This window comes from Spea bombifrons, chromosome 1, assembly GCF_027358695.1.
Source record: "Spea bombifrons isolate aSpeBom1 chromosome 1, aSpeBom1.2.pri, whole genome shotgun sequence".
NCBI classification, from domain to species: Eukaryota; Metazoa; Chordata; class Amphibia; order Anura; family Pelobatidae; genus Spea; species Spea bombifrons.
Genome location: NC_071087.1, coordinates 35,779,125 through 35,801,586, shown reverse-complemented (window position 1 = coordinate 35,801,586; position 22,462 = coordinate 35,779,125). Strand labels below are relative to the sequence as shown.

The 22,462-nt window shown below is 36.3% G+C and overlaps 1 protein-coding gene across 1 annotated transcript in view; it reads right to left on the bottom strand.

The window, feature by feature from the left end:
- The window catches only part of LRBA (LPS responsive beige-like anchor protein), a 237,704-nt gene that overhangs the window by 22,424 nt on the left and 192,818 nt on the right, over window positions 1–22,462 (bottom strand). Inside the window, exons 47-50 of the mRNA XM_053460618.1 lie at window positions 19,884–20,051; window positions 12,839–12,928; window positions 6,750–6,927; window positions 5,727–5,789 (exon numbers count right to left, since the gene is read on the bottom strand). Coding sequence (XP_053316593.1) covers window positions 5,727–5,789; window positions 6,750–6,927; window positions 12,839–12,928; window positions 19,884–20,051 — 499 coding nt within the window. The remainder of the gene's footprint in view (window positions 1–5,726; window positions 5,790–6,749; window positions 6,928–12,838; window positions 12,929–19,883; window positions 20,052–22,462) is intronic.

Sequence of the window (22,462 nt, the reverse complement as noted above, 5' to 3'; positions counted from 1 at the left end):
CAAAGGAAACCAGGGCTGGAAGTGCGGTTAAAAAAAATATACGGTAACTAGCAGAGAAATTCAACTGAGAAGATTCATTCTGGATCACTAGAACTAACGGTTCACTACAAAGTATAAATAAGATAACAATGCAATTAAGTTAATAGTTAGAAGCTTTTGGTTAGAATTACAGCTGAACACAATTAATCTGATCATTGCTGAAAAAAAATGCAGAAAACAGACAGAAAATGATTCAGCGCAAGTCAGAAACGGTAACAGAAGACGCTTCTAATCCTTCCTCTACGTTAAATTCCACTAATGTTCCAAACCAAGCTATTGGTAATAAAACAAACTTTCTCACAAAAAAATAGCTACTTTAACTTGGCTGATGTTCACAGTCAATCTCGGTTTACTCATATTATAAATTTAGTTTTCCAGTTTTATTTATTTTTTTTTTATATAAAAAACAAATAAAAATAAAAAACAGTTCACATTAAAAAACAAGTGTTACACATTTAAACAAAAAAATCTACTAGAAACCAAACATAAAAAGGAATTAAAAATACAAATATATTTCTATACATACAGATAGATCTCTATAGATCTATCTATATCTCTCTCTCTCAGATATCCATCTCTCTCTCTCTCTCATATACATACATACATACATATATATACATACATATATTTTTTATATACATACACAAACACACACAGAGAGATATATCTATACCTATAAATATAACCCTTCTAGGCTCACAATCAACACTGAAGGTTATCAGATACAGAACATGTAATTAGAAGCATTAGAGGAATAATATAAAATATACGCACACAAATACTAATAAGCTCACCAGCATGTGAATTTTCAGGGTTTTTAATTGAGAACCTGTTGTTATGGTTACTTAACATTTCTTGTAATCCCCCCCCCCTATATGAGCAGTATAAGCAGCTTTTTATGAAAATTGGTATACATTGTGCACATCTTGGAAACGAAAATGCTTCTATCCACTTAACTTATACAGAAAAAAAATAAAAATAAGAAAAAAACAAACCAAAAAACCCTCTGTTCTCAGGTATATCAATGTGATATTTATTTACCCCGTGGATATGGCTGGAACCGTGTTGCAAAAATAATACAGTTTTCATATAACCATAAAGCAGCCGCTGTGAGCTCTGCTTTAGATGCCATGCGAATAATAAGAACACTCGCGTTTCTTTACGAGGCAATAATCTGTTCCCCTAGTGGGTAAACAAGTCAGTGCTGTCGTTTATTCCAGCCTGGGACTGCGGTTATTGCAGAGAGTACCTGAGAGACAGCATTACGAGTTCTTGCGTTTAACAAGTCTGGCTTCTCTTCTAATGTTTCAAAAATATATTTCAGTTGTAAATAAGTATAACATGCAGAAGAACCGTCAGATAAGGGAAAACAGTGTTACTTTTTAGCGACACAGATTGGTTTCATTGGGAGAAAGCACACTTTTGGAAAGATGATCCATCTCGCAAGACATGCAATGTATTAACAAGTTGCCGATCACCCACTCTGCTGAAGTTAACACTTCTACATAGAAGCGGACAATTCGAACCATTACAGGCTTAGATATTTATCTCTTTATAAATAAATGCAGCACTCATAATTTGTAATATATAAAAAATTGTCTTATTTGTAATTTTTGCTGGGAACATTTGTCATGTGAAACCAATTGCTGGCACAGATAGATTGTTGCCATATAAATGCTTCAGCAGAAACACACACACATATATATATATTATTGCTATAAGTTTATTTTAATTCATGCTAAGAAAGTAGAAGGTGTTAAGTATAGATTTAAAATGTATCAAACAATGGACACACAATTGCATATGGCTGCCACTTTATACATAGGCTTTGATTAGAGCATAGGCCTTGTGTATAAGTATATATATATATATATATATATATATATATTATATATCTATATCTATATATAACACTGCTGAGGTGTCTTTAAATAACACTTATTTTTGGAATAAGTATTTACTGGATTGCATGAATTCCTTGTTTTGATATATATATTACAGTGTTAAGGGAACATACTCGTATGCTCTGTAATGAACCATCTGCGTTTCATCACTTTTAAATTATCAAGGAGTGGTAAGAACACGCATGTACAAACAAGTACGATACTCCCAGTCTTGAGGTTAATATGCTGTATAAGAGATGAAAGTGAGATGGCATTATAGCCATAAGTTATAAAAAGAAGAAACTGAGATGTTTATGCTCTAGAAAAACCAAAGTGGCTGCAACATCAATATTCCTTCATTCCATTTTCTTCGGCATCAAATTCTTCAGCACCGGAGTGTTTCTCTTCTATGCGGGTGACATCAAGCTTGTTATTTTCCAGAACCGCTCGTACTGATTTACATCTTGACTGACTTTACATAAAAGAGCTCCTTCCTGACACTGTCCAATGGTTTGTCCCCATTTTATTTTCCCATCTTGCACATCTGTGTCTTTTTTTCTAAACCTCATCACAGCTGCCAGCACATTCCGGAGCATTCTTTGGCCTTTTTAAGATAATCAAATCTTAGTGGGCTGAAATGGCATCTGTATTTATGTCAAGACAAAAACACAGCGAAATCTGCAGACTGCTTATGTCAACGGCACAGCCATGATACAGAAGAAATGTACACATTTCAAACGGAAGCTGAAGTCACAAACTATGTTTAGTTATAATGTATAAGGTAGCCATAGAGCTAAAATCTTTCTTATTCACCGCAACTCACCTACAGTTAAACGTGAGTCTGCATTGCGCAGGGGCTATGGCTGGCCAGACTTTGGACAAGTGAAAGTGCCGCACTTAGCAGGACCCTGGAGGGAGGGCCGATGGTCAGCATCTGGGGGATATTTGTAGGCTGTGTAGATGACCCACTGTCCTGTCACTGCAGATTGTGTGGAAAGAGGAGGGTGACTGACACTGTCCAGAGCACTAAAACTGTGAAGTTCTTTATCTAAAAGATACTTTCTATTTTTCTGATGTAGATGCTGGAGGGTCCGACTGCCATCACACTCCGGCAACCCTTCTTTCGTTTGTCTTCATCTCTTTTCACTGCTGTTTTTCTTCTCCCCTTTCTCTCCTCTATCTTCATTTGCTCTTCACGTTTTTCTCACCTTTCTTCTCTTTTCTCCACTTTGTCTTCTCTCTCTTTATCCTGTCTTCTTTACTCCGCCTCCTTTCTTGCTCTCATCTTCCTTCTATCCTTTCATGTATCTCTTTACAATAAATCATACTGGTAAAACCATAGCACTGGCCACACCCAGTCAACATCTCAGAAGCAGCCTCTCAAACACGTTTCAACCCTATGCATAAGACTGAGTTTATAGTTTATCCTAGTCTACCTACAATGCTGCAGAAGTATATAGTATAGGTGTGTTCTGGTTTGTGTCAGGCAATGTATGAAAATCAGCCAAACTTTTTATTTAAGAATGGGTGAGACTAACAACTAGTCAAAAAAAGATAACGCGTAAATGGCTCTACGATGAATTAAAAAATAAAATAGTCCTAGATTTTAGCTTGTGCCATTACAGAGGGGAAATCTCAGTCAGCCTATTGGACTAATCCCACCTACAAGGGCAATCTAGAACCAAAGTAAGAGGCACAGTTCTTCTGCAAGAGGGAACCGATGCCTCACAGCTATGTTTGAGCCTTATCACTGAGCTAAGATCTTACTCTCATAATTGGGTACTCACTGGTTAGCAAGTGATTAAAGTATTGTCCCCACCTGAGCTAATCCCACCACTTTAAGACGTAGGGGTTTTCATATACTCTAATGCCCACAGCTTTTAATCATTTTTAACCATGGATCACCTTTTCCATGTTAAGCAAACATGCACAAATTATGCACTTAATATTACTAAAATTAAAAAGGCTGATTCAAAAATACGCCCACCAGGGTGCTAGAAAGTGACCATATTTTTGTTTCACAACAATCAACTATTACAGTAATACCAAACATATATAGGCTATATATAAGTATTTTTTTTAAATTTTCTATACATTTATAGCTGTGTATTAAAACGGTACCCTAGCTTTACCACAAAGCCATTACTTTCCTAAATTTAGCTATATGCGCTTTCGGTATTCTGAGTACCACATGCTTCAACTATTGTACATATTGAAGTGTGTGAATAAAAATGTGTGTTTTAAATATAAAAACAACAGGCAGATTACATTGAGGATGTAAGACGTGTAATCTTATGAGTAAAAATACGCCGTAAGATGGTGTTTGAGAAATATCACAATGAAACAGCATATTGGGGGGATTATAAAGACCTCACATGATAAAGGTCTTCTTTCTAAAGATTTTTGTTTTCGTGACAATTTCAAACGAAAAAAAAAAATCCAATAATCGAGTAAAAATTAAAATGAACTAACAAGGGTTAAAAAACCCTCAAACTTCAGTGGTTAATATTTACTGGAAGCGTTATGACTCTCCATGAAATATAGTGATTTGGGTTTGCAGGATTCTGTGGCACATTGGAATTCCTTCGCTGCTGTGTTAGAAGAGATGTTATTTATTCCCACTCAAGAAATAAAAGGTGCAAAATTGGGAACAACAAAAAAAAAATCTATAAATTGATAAATTAATTGGTGCGTGAAAATGAAATATACCCTTTTAGTACTGGAGCAGCTTCTGCAACATAAAAAAACAGACCCTCGCATGTGATCTATGTTGGTAGGCAGAGTTTTCCTTTACAAGTTGAACCAAGCCCGGTATCTGGGGAACCATGAGATGGGTGAGACAAGCCAACGCTACGATAATGAACTGCGGCTCCTGCCTTTCCACCCACTGAACATCGGTCAGAGCACACACTATAAGTCACCGGAAAACTGCTCTTCACTTCTAAGGAGGATAAAACCATATCTCACTGCTCATCAGTGACTGCGTACATCACAGGGGAAGCCACAGACAAAGGCAGGAAAGATGAGACCATATTTCATACCCCAGACAAAGTACTAACAATATATTATAAAGACACATATCCTTATACTTCGCCTATCCCTTTCAGGGGCAAAGCATTGCAATGCGTGGCTCGCAAAGAATTACACCACATTGGGTACTTTTATATTTTAGCCTAGGAAATACATGGGAGAATTTTACTGTGCAAATAATACCATGAGGCTGAATACATTTGCATAAGTATGTATTTGAAAGTCCCCATTAATCTCTGGGCCCTGCACAGCGGGTCTGTGCAAAAAAAAAAGGGATTGATTTTCCTAATGATAAAACCCTAGCACCAAGCCTGATTTCTCGCGGCACTTAGTAGCAAAGAACCCTACTGTTATTATGAAAATTTCCCTAGGAAAGAAAAAAAATAAATAAAAAGCGCTGCTCCAGCACATTACTGAACGCCAATTCATCATTACAGGGCCTCGCTCCTGCTCATCAACAAGTCTGAGTGATGAAAAGATCCAATATTATCCTGACAGTGCTTCATGCGCCATTCTCAATCACACATTATTACGGCATCCATATTAATTTTCGGTGACACACGTCCTAGGCCTGTTCAAATTAGGCAAGCCAACGAGGGGGAGTTGATGAAATACCAGCATAGCCACAGCTCATTGCATTCCAATTTGCATGCAAATGGTTTATCAGGAGAATTCCATTCCAGGCAACTGGCAAGTGAAAAACAACAGTAATCTACACTTCAGGGCTACCATACAGAGCTTAATGAATCGCTGAGACAGGAGGAAGTGACAGACCTATGAGAGGATCGATTTCCACCGGCAGCTGGTACGGCTGGTCCTGCACTGCACCTTGATGAGCTAGAGAGTTGGAGGGGGGGATAAAAATATTTTTAGAGCAGTATATATATACAAGTCAAATATATTTTTTAAAGACACACAATAGCACATACACTATACATTTTTACACGTATATAGTTATATTTTTTATTTATAGATTCTTTTCTCACTAAGGTAATTGCTAAGGAAATTTATACCGTGGATAGTTAACATTATCTGTTTTATGTCTATTATTGAAAATAATTGTTCCACATGCTATTTATTACAACCTGTGATTAAGTCTATTAATATTTTATCAGCTTTGCAACATACTTACAAATACATTTCTAGAACAAAATCTAATTGGAAGTTAATTGCATCAAAGTAAAAAAACAAAACAAAAACCTCAACTACTGTCATATGGATTTATGGAGTATTCGCTTGGTTAAGCGGGTGAGATGTACTGGGTACAGGGGCAAGCACTGGGAATATACAGAATAAAGGAATGAACTGAGAACAAGAGTGTGGTGTGAGGGAATTATACTAAACACAAGGACATTAACATGGCTGAGCATTATAGAATAAAGGTATGTTCTGTATCGTCAAAGACTGTCAGAATGGACATAGTTAATTCCTTCCAGTCCTGAAAAACGAAACAGAAATGGTTCCCCTAGTGGCTATTAGAACAGACTAACATCGGTAACATTTTCTTATTAAAACAATTACTCTTTCCCAATGACACTTGCTGCTTTATTTATTATCTTCAAAGGGGCACAATTTCTATTTCTTATTTTTTTTTTTTGGAAAATGGCACAAATAGACATAAAACCAGTAAAAATTTGCAAATGCTCATTATCATGCCAGCTAATAAATCTATTTTACATGATTATGCAGGATCTGCGTAAAGAAAATTCGTGAATCTCCAATTTTAGTAGTTACATATACGTTATACGTTATGTCTGAAAAGTAATCGTCTAGATGACGTTAACTATGCATACTCACCAGGTAGACTGTGCCACTTATTCACAGCAAACAGTCTGTTAGTAGTAACTGTAATGACTGCCGGATTAGCCAGCCCAGGCTGAGTGTTGGCTGCAATGTGAGTAACCGGAGAGTTGGATGGGAACTTTAGAACCATGATCACATCATGTTGAGCTTGGTCTGTAAACATCAGTGGAGTCTGCAGGAGGAGATACTGTTGAGTGGACACAACAAGAACCCAGACACAAGTGGAAGAAGGATGCAAGTGACACACGGGAAAATGGGGTTTAAAGAAGAAGGGGAAGGGAGACAGGACAAGAAAAGTAACACCAGATTACAATAAATAAGGGTGCAGAGTATAGCAGCAAAGCCCAACAATAAGATATGCGACACTGGTTTTGGAACGATACAAGGGGTGTATTTACAGAATGCCAAAGACCTGGCCTGAAGATCTTACTATTACTTATGATTTTAATTTTTACAAATATTAGAATGAACAAAATACATATTATATGTACTGGTTATTCTCTCGAGACACATCTACATTTCTATTTAAATAATTTAGTATTTCTTCACTATACCCTGATATTACATGTACTTCTTTTTAAACAACAGATATGACAATTTCAGATCATCCATATCGGAAACAATTAAACGGTAATGAGAAAAAGGTTGGCGATTTCCATCTTGTATTTTGGCCAAAAACATACTGTGAGTGATGGGAAAAAACACGTCTCATTTGCATAACATTCTTTCATGCAAATGAGAACAGGGACTCACTTAATACCAGGGTGAAAAGCATTCATATTAACACAAATATGGGAAATTTAATATAACATGGCCTGAAAAATATTTTAAGGTTGTCTTATGCTTTATTGATTAGCAGGGGAAAAAAATGCACCTCGCATGCTTATTTATTAAAGATGGCCTGAAGGTTTAAGAAGAAAGTAAATATTCTGTATGTTTCTTTAAGTATATTTCAGCTGGTAAATTGGAAATCACATTAAGCAGATAAATAACCCTGATTCACTTTAAAATCAATTGTGTATCAGAGCAAATTGATTTTGAGGCTTTGGATTGTCTGCTATGTGTCACAGGGATGACTGAGAGATACATAATACAAAGAGAATTAAAAAAAAATAAAATAAAAAAAGGCAAGATTTAACCTACAGCCTCTCCCTCTACTCTACAGAAAACAAAGCAACGTGCTTCAATGAAATCATTTAATGCATCCAAAGGTGTACATAAAATTAATCACGCAATGTAATTGCCTAGAAAGAAAATCTAAAACTATCCTGCTTGATGTAAGATGGACAGAAATTACTCAATTGGTTGAAAAGGGAAGAAAATAGAAATTCTACAGGCGAACAAAGCAAAGAAACAGATACAAAAGCTTTGGAAAGAATGGGAATGCCTTTAAATTTGTATTAGGAAAACACACAGTTTAAATGTGTGGGGAGAAAAGTTACAGCCAAAAATGCTAAAGGACTACAGAATATCTCAATTATTTTCCACCAAAAAAAATTTAAAAATGTATTTCATCTCTGAATATATTAGCAACACAAATCAGTTTCTTATTACTACAGTTTTTATTAGGTATTTAATACACCATGATCACCACATCTTGACGCTGCTTTAAGATGACAGCAAAATAATTGCCATCTATATTTGTGTCTATATGTATATTATATATATATATAAACACACACACCTTTATTTCGTAGATAGATATCACCAAATAGCTACCAAATACTTAAAACTTCTGCTATGAAAAACATAATTAGCATTTTTATTATCAGAGCTTCTTAAAAAGTTATTAAGAGTACTTACAAAAACATATTGTGCAATGAAGCTTTCTTTGTGCTCTTTGCACAAAGGTGTAAATAAAGGCAACTAATAAGCTATCCAGACACCCTTCTGAGCAAGTGGCTAAAAGCCAATCAATATTATGAGTTAATCCTCCCTGGATGCTCATTCAATTAAAGGTGTCAGTAATGCCTCATCTGATACGGCCTCAATTAAATCCAGCTATCTGATAGTGTGAAGGCACAAGGGGATACAGCAGCGGCAGCATCAGACAAATAGGCGGCCATCGCACGGCTGCTAATTACTACACCTGGCGTATATTATGGCCTCCACACTTAACACAGCAAGAGATGGTTTTCATTTCAGCAGTGAAAATAAAAATGTGTGCATAATAGCCCAAAGGAGGAAAAGAAACAAAAGCGGTCTCCGCTATTATGAAATGCCCGGCGATAACACAATTCAAGGCAAATGTGTACACCCAACAATTTCCTTATATTATTTATTTCTTTTTTGAGTAACTTTACTTCCCTTAATCCTATACACACACACATATATATATATATATATATATATATATATATACATATACATACATATATATACATATATATATATACACACACACATATATATATACATATATATATATACATATACACACACACATATATATATATACATATACACACACACATATATATATACATATATATACATATACACACACACACATATATATATACATATATATACATATACACACACACATATATATATACATATATATACATATACACACACACATATATATATATACATATATATATATACATATACACACACAAATATATATATATACATATATATATATACATATACACACACAAATATATATATATACATATATATATATACATATACACACACAAATATATACATATATATATACACACACACAAATATATACATATATATATACACACACACAAATATATACATTATATATATATATACACACATATATATATATATACATACATACACTTTAATAATGGATGATATACTAGCTAATAGCTTATATTCTTAGAATATCCATTTTCATCTTTATATTAAGTTGATTTATTGAATTTAATGGTCATTGTAATGTGTAAATTGTTGGCACTATATAAAAAAAGGATAAACAATAAAATGATAATAATGGAGGACTTTTAGATTTATTAGTTCATAGTAGTTGGGGTATATTGTTTGACTTCAAAAAATCAATTTCCAAATCAAGCTATGACAATTGGTTTGGTGATGCAAGGCTTTGGACAGCTTGGGATATCTCTGAGGCCAGATAGTACAGAAACACAGAATTTCTCAGCGGATTTGAACAATTTGGCCCATCTAGCCATGTTTCTGGACCTTAATCAGTTCTTAGCCTTGTCTTAGCTTTATGCCTATTGCATTCATTAATTCCCTCACTGCATTAGTCTGTACCACATCTGCTGAAAGGCTGTTCAATTTATTTACCACCCTCTCATTGCATCTAAACCCCTGGCCCTCTAGTTATAGACTATGACCCTTGCTTTAACATTTCTGCTCCTTTGAAATCTGTTCATACAGACCTCTGTTTTAGTACTCTATTGCGAAGCATGCTGGCTACTGATGAGTTAGGATATGATATCATACCAAGGCACTCAGCACTGAAGTTCTGCACCGTGATGGAGTGCAGGAACAGACCTTACGTGCCTATAGCAGGAATTAAGGTAAGAAATGTGAATAAAGGGGAGATATAGCTTGCCAAAATAAACAATTGGCCAAGCTGTGTGATCCATGTGTGTACTCATTTGAGAATATGCTTGTGTGTAGGCTTATGTAGGCACCAACATGCAGTGTTGGCACTTTGAGATCCACAACATGGTTTGGGCACCCAGGCCCAAAAACATTCACCATCACTGCTCTAGACCTTCCCTATAGTTTGAGAAATTTGAAGAGGTACAGCTCTCCATTATAAAAGCTTTAGGAAGGCAATGATTCCGGTGGAGGATATCCTACCCAGCCATAAGAGTTCTAGCCTTGACTGTCTATAGATGTCAGTCTTTACCTGCTTCCAAATGGACTTAAAATTAAAAGTGTTTGGGACAACTTCCTCAACATAATACCTAAAGTAGACAGTCCCTAAGGATATCAAAGCACAACTGATTAGTAACATCTGAAATATGGTTAGAGACGCCTAAATTTCACACTTGCATTTTATTGAGATTTAGTTTGTGGTAAGAAACTGAACTATATATCCAGTAAAGGCCTGCATCAAGGACATCCGTGTAAAAGCTTTAAGTAATCTCATTGCCAGATGGTGTTTGGAATCATTTAACCTGAAGGGAATTCCAAATAGATGGCACTTGGGGTTCAATCGCTGAAGCCGCAGTAAAAGCGTCAACTCTGATGGGTACCCTCCATTAAATCAAAAGATTGAGACAAGAAGCCAGAACTGTATACCGTTTGTAAGAAAGCGAGGAGTAAAGTGCCATTGTACAATGCGCCCTGCAGTAGACGCATTCGGCCGAATGCATCTCTCTGTACTAGCCTTCAGTAAGCTCCAGCGCTGGCTCGGCTGAACTCTCTATGCAGGGGTCCGTTTAGACACCAGTGCGGTGTACCCAGCTTAAGCTGTCAATAAGCAACAGGAAAACTGATTGCATTGGAAGTACTTCCAGTGGCAAGAGATTTTTGATCATGGAGGAGGAAAGACTACTTTGTAGAATGTCCCCCCCATTTTGGAAGAATGCACATTAAAATTCCCACAGAGTGCATTAATGTGCATTCTTCTACAGTAAGAGGTGTCAGTGACAATAGACCATTCCTGTAATGTTTTCATGCTGACCAAAGCGTTGGAATAATTTGTTTGCTTGGCTTTTCTCTTGCTACCCAATGGCAAATGCTATGAATATTCAGCTTAGGATACAGCTATGTATGGATGCTAACTCCACCGTGATATAGTCAACAAGTGCACCTACACAGAAGGGACATATCTTCTATTCTAAGACTGTACAAACAGGGCAATAATACAAATAATAAAATGTGAACCTAATGAAAATACAGCAATGCACAATATTATGTTTACCTTTCAGTATCTTCAGAGATATTAAATGGTATCTTCTTTAGTGAGGGTGTTTTGTCCCCAAAAACCTGGCAGTTTTTCAGCATTTAGGTTTCCTCAACTAGGATTCTCCTTTTGAAATGTTTGTGCACCCACACAAGTTATATATTATTTTTTCAAGGACAGATAGAGTTTTCTTTTGATACCATTTTAGATGTATAGGCTAACATTTAAAGAAGTTAATACAATAAAATAATGAAAATATTTGAAAAAAACCCAAACATTTTATCCCCAAAGATAACGTGGGTTCAGGGTATTTTTCAATTTTTCCTATTTGTGTTTTGTTATGCTTTTTCAGGGATCAGACAGTTTTAGTGGACCAGCCAGCTGATCTAACTATAGATCATCCAACAATTTGTCAGCACACTTTGTAACAACTTTTTATTTTTTTTCATTTATTTTTTTCACTTCACCTCACACCGCTACATTCTTTATGACGTTCCATGCTGACATGATTTTTCCACCCTTGGACCATCTTGAAGGTATTAAGAGGTTAAACGGGATGGCCTGTTTGTAGTACACTGTCTTATTTTTTTGTATATCAAGAATGGAGGAGTTTTATACTTCTAATGCCCCAGCTCTGACAAATAAAAGTAGGGCTGTATTGGCCATAGGGAAAGCAGCTAGGTGAGGTGCAAATTAAACTGGCCGGAGGCAGATGTTTCTGTGCTTCAATAAGAGGATGTGACGTTAGTGCTAGATGGGACCCCTGACCATGGTGCCAAGAGCCCTAATTATGGCCCTACTTTAACCACCACTAGGAATATTCTACTGTGAAGGCATTCATAATATAATATCACAGTACCAAGAGAGGGCAGGCTGTGGGTGATAAAAACCCTCGGGGCATATCTGGCTACAAACCTCTGGTTGTCTAGCAATGTACTACAAAGAAGCAAAAGTGTAATCTGAAACCTAGAAAGCTAAAATGAATAGGTAGAGGTTCCATATGGTGCAGCAACAGTACTTATGGAGAGAGGCTTCACAAAAGGTAAATGGTTACATAGTCCACGAAGGCACTGAGAAAAGTGGGTGTTTCTCATTTCTTTCCAGTATTTCTATAAAGTACACTATGAAAAAATTACAAATTAAGCCCTCAGCATGCCACAGATTGTATGAATGAAAGATTAATTTAGGATACAGAAGAATTTTCCACTGTACTCACCACTTGCATTGCCGAGCTCCTGGGAGGATGCGGTTCTATTAACAGTTGAGAAGGCGTTTGTCCAAAACTCCGAATTTGGGCTTCCACACCCTAAAAATGACAAAAAGGTAGATTAGATGTGCTAAAAAGAGTAAAAGATGTACCCGACACTTGAATAAAAGTTCGCACTCATTAGGCGCTGACTCTGCATCCTCATGGAGGGGGTAAGAGCCTGGCACTGGTATACACAGTGAAATCATGACAGTAGGATGTAACACTACAAAACCGCTCTACCTCTGTGATATTAAACAGAAGCGTGCCACTACAATCAGAAATCAGACTTTTTTCAAGCTGATTAGCCCAAGTACGCTTCACAGATAAACGAAGCCATTTTTTGTAAGACAAACGTAAACTAATCCGAACTACATGCTAATTAAAATGCTATTAAAGCAACTTGGAATCTGATAATCAAAATTATTTGACACTTAATTCCTAAACCTTTCCCAAACCAAATGTATACAGAAGGGGTGCAGAATTCCAGCCTTTGAAGGCACAAACAAGCCAGGATTTTTACAGGACGCTACTTCAACACACAGAACAGTTTAATTTGATAAAATCACTTCAAACAGAGACATACAGACTGACCGGGGACCTCAAGGGATGCAGATTGACACCTCTCAAAATACAGCCATTTCTATGAAGGAATTAAGGAACTGCCAAGCTTTAGAATGACTGGCCCAAAATGCATCACTTTGTCCCGTAAACATACCCTACACCACAGCCATATTGCGGGTTACAGAGTTCCCAACACTAAAATCAGTTTAATCCTCTCGTAAAGAATCTTTTGTTTAATGTTTCTTTTGCAATGCCAATTTAAAAATAAATAAAAACAGCATTGAAAAAGGACTCAATGTTCTGGTTCAGTTGCTATACTGAATATGATTTTTTTTTGATAGAGGGATTGCAGTGTCCCAGTGCGTTACGGAGGCTCAATGGTTTTGCGTATTTTCCCTGACAGTCAAGCGGATTTAATGATAGGATCAGTGCCATGACATGTGTACAGGACAAAGAGTGACAATACCCGACAGAAACAAACAAGACATAACAGACTGGATAGGGAACCAGGCAAACATGCTTACAAGAAGCGACGAACATGTGACACAAACCAAAACTAAAACTAAGCTAAGCATGGGCCATGGGACGCACAGCAGCAGAGGTGGGTCTATCCACTAAAGCAAGAGTTGGGGTTTTATCTATTACTCCACTATTCAGCATGAAGGGCCGACACTGGCAGGTTTCTCCAGCTAGAAGGGCTGATCTGGCCCTTCGTAATAAATAATGCTGTTTGAGACTCCAGTGAAATCTTCCTGCAGCTACACCGGGGTTGGGTCTTGATAATGTATAGTGAAGTCATGGAACGCAGCGCTTCTGCAAACTCTTCTCTAAACCATCCCTTTAGTGAATAGACCCCAGCGAATGCAAAAAGGGAAAACAGCATATGCAATAATTCAGTATTTGTTTAGCAAACTTTTGAAAAAGATTGCAAGAATCAAATCAGTAGGGTTTTAGGGGTTATACAGACTTTATAGAGTTTATGCCAGGTTGTAGAAGCTCATGCTGCTGGATAATTCAATGTTAATAGCATGTTATATGTCATCTTTATACGCATTTTGGCAAAAAACAAAACAAAAATACAATTAAATAGGAAGCAAATATAGACTTGGCTGACTTGTCCATGTTGCTTTTGGCCTTGTCTAACGCAGATAGCATAGAAGCTTGACCGCATTCACTAATCAGTACTCAGAAAGTATCGTTTAGCAGGATTCTGATCTCAACTAAGAGGTCCTACAGTGGTTGACGGAAAAGGCAACCTCTGGAAAACACTACACATATGGTCGCAGTTAAGGTAAAAACAGATGTTTGTTACTTTTCCTTTACAGACAGACTCAAAATTGCTTTTTTCTGAGACTGTCTGATAGAACTAAGAGTCTGAATTGTGAAAAGAAAGCAGACTGGCTGTAATGCGAAAGAGCAGGACGCTGTATACATATTTTTTTTATGGCCAGCATTATCCATACATACATAAGGACCTCTCACATATAGGCAGGACTCAAAATGAGGAAAAGCAAAGTTAATTACTCTGCTAACTTATATCTTTGTAATTTGTGAGGGGAAGATTAGTCTCAGTGCAGCCACGTGTAGCTTGACTTACTCCATACCAAAGAGAACATAAACATTAAAAGAAGGTATGCTTTATTGCAAAATATAGTAACAATGAAAAAGACTAATTTAAATGGGAATCATATTAGTGTGTGGGTACCCTTGTTTTTTAAATACATGAACCACTTTTGTTGTGTACATTCTGCTCATGTCAGGTTTTACTTGTGCCAGTGCTTGTTTGAATTCTATGACTTGCAGAATATATGATACAGAATATGCCCCTGCATTCAAATATCTTGCCCCTCTTGCTATTTTCCAACGTTCCTTGTGCCCCCTTGCGTTCAGAAAATATTCAGTATTAATATATGCGAAATATCTGAAATATCACATTGTACAGCGCTACGGAACTTGATGGCGCTATGTAAAACAAATAATAATATTCCAAGCGGTACAGGCAAAGAGTTGTATATTAACACCTGTGTCCGTGTAGAGGCTCGTGGAAGACATTGGTGCCTAAATACCATTTGCTAAAATCCTACAGACCCTGGAGGTGCCTACCCCATGGCTATCCAAGCCTATTGCCACTAGCACAATGTACCAAAGGATATAGATATAGATTTATATATATCTATATATATATATATATATCTATCTATATATAGATATATATATATCTATAGATAGATAGATATATATATATATATACAGATATATATATATACAGATATATATATATACAGATATATATATATACAGATATATATATATACAGATATATATATATATATATATATATATATATATATACACATATACCCTATAGATAAAGCAAGAGAGTAAATGCAGCTTTCATCCATCCATTCAAGTACAGATCAATATAAAAGTGGAAAAAGAAAAACAAACTGGCCTAGCCAACCTAGGAAATACAGAAATTCTGTTTATTCCTAGATTGAGGTAGTGAAATACCAATGAGCATATGGAACAAGGATGGTTGTAATGGGAAAGCAACATAGAGGCGTACAAAATCTTGACAGATTAAATGAAAGACCCATAATCTTATCCAATAAATGTTAAAGTTAACAAGAAGCATGTTGAGATTAACAGGAGCTTTGCCAAGAGATCTATGGACGTTAAATATGTGGTGAGAAACCCTATATCTGTGCTATTTTAGCGGTTAGATAAGTGGCAAAAATTGGGAGGAATAGCATTTGGCAAAGGTAACGTTGTAATCAACATATGAAAGAGAACAAAGGAACAAATTCATGTTTTAGTGGCTGAGAAACACAGAACGTGCCCAACTCTGAAATCATGCAGACGAAGAAATGACAAAATTTAGCAGAAAAGATAAAATTGTAAAAAGTGGAAGAGATGACAACATTGGAATTTCCAATATGAAACAATTATTGTTCAAAATAGATTTTTTTAAACTGTCTCTTTCTTTCTTTCCTATCCCGACCAAGGCAAAAAGGTTCTTATTTGCAGCTCTGTCAAATACATGATTTAAAACATTATAGGGACACTAGAGTATTTATATAAATATGTGTAACCTATTTTAGATTCCCTACCATGCTAGATGCTAGGTCTAGGTTTTATAGTGTATAATCCTGACACAATCTTAAAAAGGTACACATTGGGGGAAAAAACATTGTTTAGTCACAGTAAAAAATAAAACATGGCACTTTTTCATGCTAGAATTTATTCGCTGTTCGCTAATCAATAGATTCATATTCTGGGGTTTCTCAACGGGTCACATGCTAGCCACCAATTTCTCGCCCATCGCATTTGCTATTTGGTGGACGCAGGGGAAAAAACTTGCAGTTTTTGGGAATAAACTCAAAACTATGGTGACTTGTAGGTGTACAGTGCTGGATCTAATATAAAGTTGCATAAGTTAAGCTGTAGTGATGCTGTCTGGAGGCAAACAAATGCACCCCCCCCTTTGTCTGTGGTAGTGGATGAAGGGGGGGGGGGTTGCCTCCCGAGAAAGCATTTGAAAAATTATGTTGCCTATTACCACCACCAACCACTTAACATACTGTCATTTTTGTGTATGCCTTGTCTACGTAGGATATACAGTATATATATATTTAATTGTAAATGTTTTTAAAGCACTTTGGGGCACCAGTGCTTTTTTTCTGGACATTTGGAATGTAAACCCACTCTGACATGTTTATTGAATAAAAATTGAATTTATTTGTGGTTTACCTAAAACAAACTTTTTTTCCCCCCAAAAGTACTGCTGAATATTTGCCAATGTTACTAACCTAGGACCCCTGTTTTCATCTACCTTTAAAAAATATGTGCGTAATTTAAAGAGGGATCACCAAAACTGGTGTGGTTTCCATGAGTGTGGAGTCTACATTTTTATTATATAATTTTTGAAATGCTCTACTGAGACATATTGGGCTGGGCTTCAGCCTAGCTATACAAGAAAAAGCCATACAGCAACTGTGAACTAACAAGGTGTAGTCTATTGTCAAGTCCATCTCTGGTGGTCATCAAAGGATTCAAATTATATGTATTATTTACTATAAAGGAATCAATAGGTTTTACACTGGCTCGTATCACAATTTTTTTTTTAAATAGTTGAAGCTATATAGCACACCAGAAAAAATACATTTGTGTCCCGGTTCATGTACGTTAGGATAAATATTGCTCTTTTTAGGAATGAATGAGAACAATGTACATGAATGATTATATTAAATATCATTGCAGTCCATTCCTTGAGGTAAAACAGGAAACTCATTGTCTCAAGCAGAAATGAACAGCTTTTCCCATCAGAGGCTTTACGTATAGCCTATAAGATATACATTCCATTTAGATTAACCCTTACAAAACTAATGCACACAAGCAGACTTTAAAAACAATACAATGTGGCCTTCTCCAGATATGATGCGGTTAAAAAAAAGCCCCAGACTAGCCTTGTTCATAACTCTTACATCTGCTGAAATATAATCCCAGCTGCCAATCTGAGACAAACCAGCCAGTCAAAGCAGACACAAGCTACAGAAACAAATGTCACTCAATCGCATTCAGAGGCAATGAGTTCATGGATAATTTCAAACAGTATCTGCTTCTACGAGACTGATGTGGTTGTTAGAGAGACCTACTGCTTTGGCTACTGCATAAAAAGAAAAGACACAGGAGCGGTAACAAGCAGCATAGCATTGCGATGTATGTCTTCTTGCAGAGGTTTTAATTATTCATATCTTAATCTTCTCTCATATTGTCCACTAATAACTTCATGGGAATTAGAGTGTAAGCTTTCAAGACTGAACAAGTCCCTTGTTCCCTGCGTAGGATTTCATGTTGCCTATTTAAGTGGAAGAGAGCACCCAACTTACATGCAAAGTGCATTTAAAACGCTTTTTTTGCGCAATTTCCCATTGTACAATGCTGCCGAATGTGATACACCAATAAATTCAGGTATCACTGGATCATCCGGTTGAGCCGTTCTTCCATGGGAAGAAAAAGCAAATTAAGGTACAAAAAGCCAACACCATCAAGCATTACAATGATAAACTATAATGCTTGACGTTTTTTCTTTTCATGTAAAGTAAGTGCAGGTATAATATAAAAAGATGTATAGAAAAGTTAAAACATAAAAGGGCTTTTAATAAGTACTGTTGGGACCCATTAATTTAAAGTAGAATGTTTATCTAAAAACACTAAACATGGGTAGCCAGCAGGTGTTTCGTAGCCATCAATCTCACAGTAAGACAGAACATGATGGGAGTTGTAGTTAAGCAACAGGAAAGCTACATGTTGGCTACCCCTGCAAGACAAAATGTGTGTACGTCAGGAGAAGGCCCCCCAAGTCTCCATTGTAAGCTCATATTTCCTTTTAGGTACCAGAATAACAAAGTTAACACAAAATTTTCTGTTGATGGAAGTCATGGAGCGCCAGAAATGTTCCTATTAAAATGTCTCATCCTCTAACACATTTTGTTCATACATTTCATGCAGACCATGGCATAATCTCAAATTGTATCCTCTGTCTCCTTTCTTCCTACATAATTCCTTTGTACTAGGTGTTTCTAGTATTCATAAAGTCCATTTTTTTTATACTTCCTGGTTACAGTATCCTGGGTTAAGTTTATAGCCCTGATCTACATACCAAAACATGTACATTTCTATGGCTCACGTCTTCTATATCAATGATACAACATTTTTATTTAAAGACTATTTTCAGGGTTCAGAAAAGTCACCCACCTGCTGAAGAAGAAGCATTTAGGTTATTTTCTAACGTATCCAGGAAATGTTAACAATGCTACAAAGATGGATGTTGTTTATACTTTATGAAAGATTCACGACCAGGCTCTGCTCTGGAGCGGTGTTTGGATTTAAATAAACCTTTAACTTCAAGTATGAAAAATAATTTACGGGGGGGGGGGGGAGAAAAACCCCCAACCCTTTAGGTCAGATAAGATATCAGATATGCTCATGGAATGCAGGCAAGAGGGACTTGGATGAGCCCCACCAGTGCCTGTTTATTTAAATCCTGAGATACAGAGATTGCCAAAGAACTCCCTCCTTTAATGCATACAGAATGAATATAACTCACCAAGAGGGGTGGAGGGAAGACACCGAACACCATTATACAACTTAGTCTAAGCCAGTCATACTGATTTATGAGCCAGTTTCTGCGTTCTAGGTGATGGTGCAGTAGTGGGAAGGGTTACTACTGCAAATAATAAGTCCAGGGTCTTTATTGTATATTTTGGGCTATTTATGAAAACGCTAGAACTAGTTGAGAACAAACTACTAAGTTGGGAATCAGTTGACTCATATTTGTTGCTATGGTGATTGCTTGAAAATAGGCACCTTAAAAATAAATTTAAAAAAAATGGCATAATGGCCACAAAAAAAAAAAGGAAATCAGAAGTGGCTGCTTAAAATTACTCACCTCTCGTAAAATGGGATCAGTTATCGAGTTGAGATTGACTGCCCCTTCGTAGGTCAAATAGTAGAACACGTTGAGCGCTCTCACAGCCTCTGGGCCTTGCTGCTTGTAGCCAAAAATCAGGTCAATCCATTGGTGAAGCTGACATGAGACAAACTCACTCTCCAGAGCCTACAACATAACCAAAACACGACAGGTAAGCAACAAAGCATGCAAAATATTATTCAACAAAGCATCTCAAAAACCAAGCCAATGCTAAGCATGTTCATGCAGCATGTCTAAGTCATCGTGGAGGCAATACATACTTCAAAAAGTGTGTAGTGGTTCAGAAAAATGAGACTGTTAGACAAGAATCATTAACAAGGAAAAAGGGGTAATCAAGCATGATTGACCCCTAGGTTCTTTCCTAACCTAATAAATCCAGTAGTACAAAGTGCTAGTCCAAGTGGGCTACACAGAAGGCTTTTTGAAATAGGACCAAGGAAACTCTGAACCTGGAAGACCTACAGAATGTGTTGAAACAGCTTCTCTGCCTTTTCAACTGGGAGAATCACTGACTCCACTAATAAAAAAGGTGGCCATATATCCATGTTTCTATGCATAGAGTATGTCCCTTATTTAGGATCTTATTTCAATGCTAGTCTATGAGATTCAGAATAAGTTATTTCCAATAAAAAAATGTATCTCTCTTAAAAAATCTACTTTAAAAAAAATCTATTTTGGTTTGAAGAAAGACTACCCCCAAAAAAATTTATTTATACAATCCCACTGCATTTAAATAATGCAATGTATAAAGAGATTTAGTATATACAATCAGAATTAGAACCTTCAATTATAGACAAGTCCCTTTTTACCATTTCAAAGATCTGTATGGAACCGAGTAGCAAGTTGTAACTAGGAAATAATTTTTTTTGACAATAAAATATTCATAATGTGTTGAAATGGTATTTTAAATCCGAATATATTTAGCAAATACAAAACCGTTAAAAACCTGATAAGAGCCCAATCCAGTAAAATGAACATATGTGATTATAAACTGTTACATGCAGTTTTCAGCTCTGAAATTCAGACGTTAAATAGGCTTATGTTATTAAAAACTGCTTCAAAAACACTACTACTGGAATGACATATGAAACCTGCAATTGTCTTAATTTGTGTATGGCTCTCAACACAAAAGCCCTAAATATGTTCAAATTACAGCAAGCTGCTTGATTGTCACTGCACTCTCATGTCACATTAATGTATGACAAACATTAAACCATACACTTAAATAGCAATTTATATCATTTAAATGTTTACTGCCAGAGTGTCTCATCACTCATTTAAATGTGACTTTCTGACAGCTAATTTCAGCTAATTTTCTGAGATTCGCTTAATTAGAACTTTCAATCAAACACTTCCATACCTCCAGTCTGCCGTAACGTGCGGCTTTCGGAAGCAGCCGATGTGAAAACAGTTTGAAACTAAAATTACATGTGAACTTTGCAAACCACGCGTTACAAATGTTGTTGAGGAAGGAAAAAAAAATAAATGGAAGTGTTAAAAGTAAAAGCTAAAAGTAAATGAAAAATAATCAAAAAAGCCCAAGGACAGGAAAGGTTTATTGCAATAAGAAACGATGCACCCAATGACATACTGTCCTCGACTGGCAAGTCATGCGCCTGGAACAATTTACGTCCATGAAACAATAAGCGGTGGTGGTAGGGGGTGAATTTGTGCCAAGCTGTTTGACCGAACATAATGCAAAACCTAATTTACACCAATAATACTCAAGCTAGAACAAAGCCTACCTGCGCTAATCATTCACATAAATATACCCGCAAAATTAAAACCGTAAAACTCAGCATTTAATCCCATTAAAAATTAATGCATTCATAATTGCTTAATAAGAAACAACCACCAGTGATCTCATGAGTGTGCTTACGGGCTATAAAATTACACGGTGAGCAGAATGAAATGGAGGAACATTGCGACTGTGGTTAGTGAGAGGCCGTGCCATTTTAAAACAAGAGCGGCATCAACATTAGACTTTCATGGAGCCAGGTGGCTGAAACGGGTTATCATATGATTGCTATGGAAGCTCCGGAATCACTACAACTGCATTATTTTTGAAAGGATATCAGATATCAAACAATTCAGGAAGTTGGAATAAAGGATTGTTAGTACCAGCTTTTAATAATGTATAAACACAAACATTCTACAGGTGCCATCATGCAGTACATAAAGGCTGGGACTGGTCTGCTTTGCATGTCATATTTCTTTGGCTGATAGCTACAGAGACACCTTAATCACAAACCAGGGCAAACACATCAAACACATCATGAAAAATACAGGATTTATCCTCAATCAAAAATTCAATAATGCTTATAACACTATACCATGTGCATTTATTAGTAGCCGCAGCATCGTTCTAATACTGAAGAGAACATGTGGACCTGCTTAGTAGTTGTTCTGATGCATTTGCTTTGATCATGATTGTGTCTGCCTGAGGGCAAATGTTCAATGAGTTTACAGTGTATTTCATAGTTTAATAAAGACAAGAGTTAAATAACTGTAATGGCGAAAGATAAAAGACATGAGGC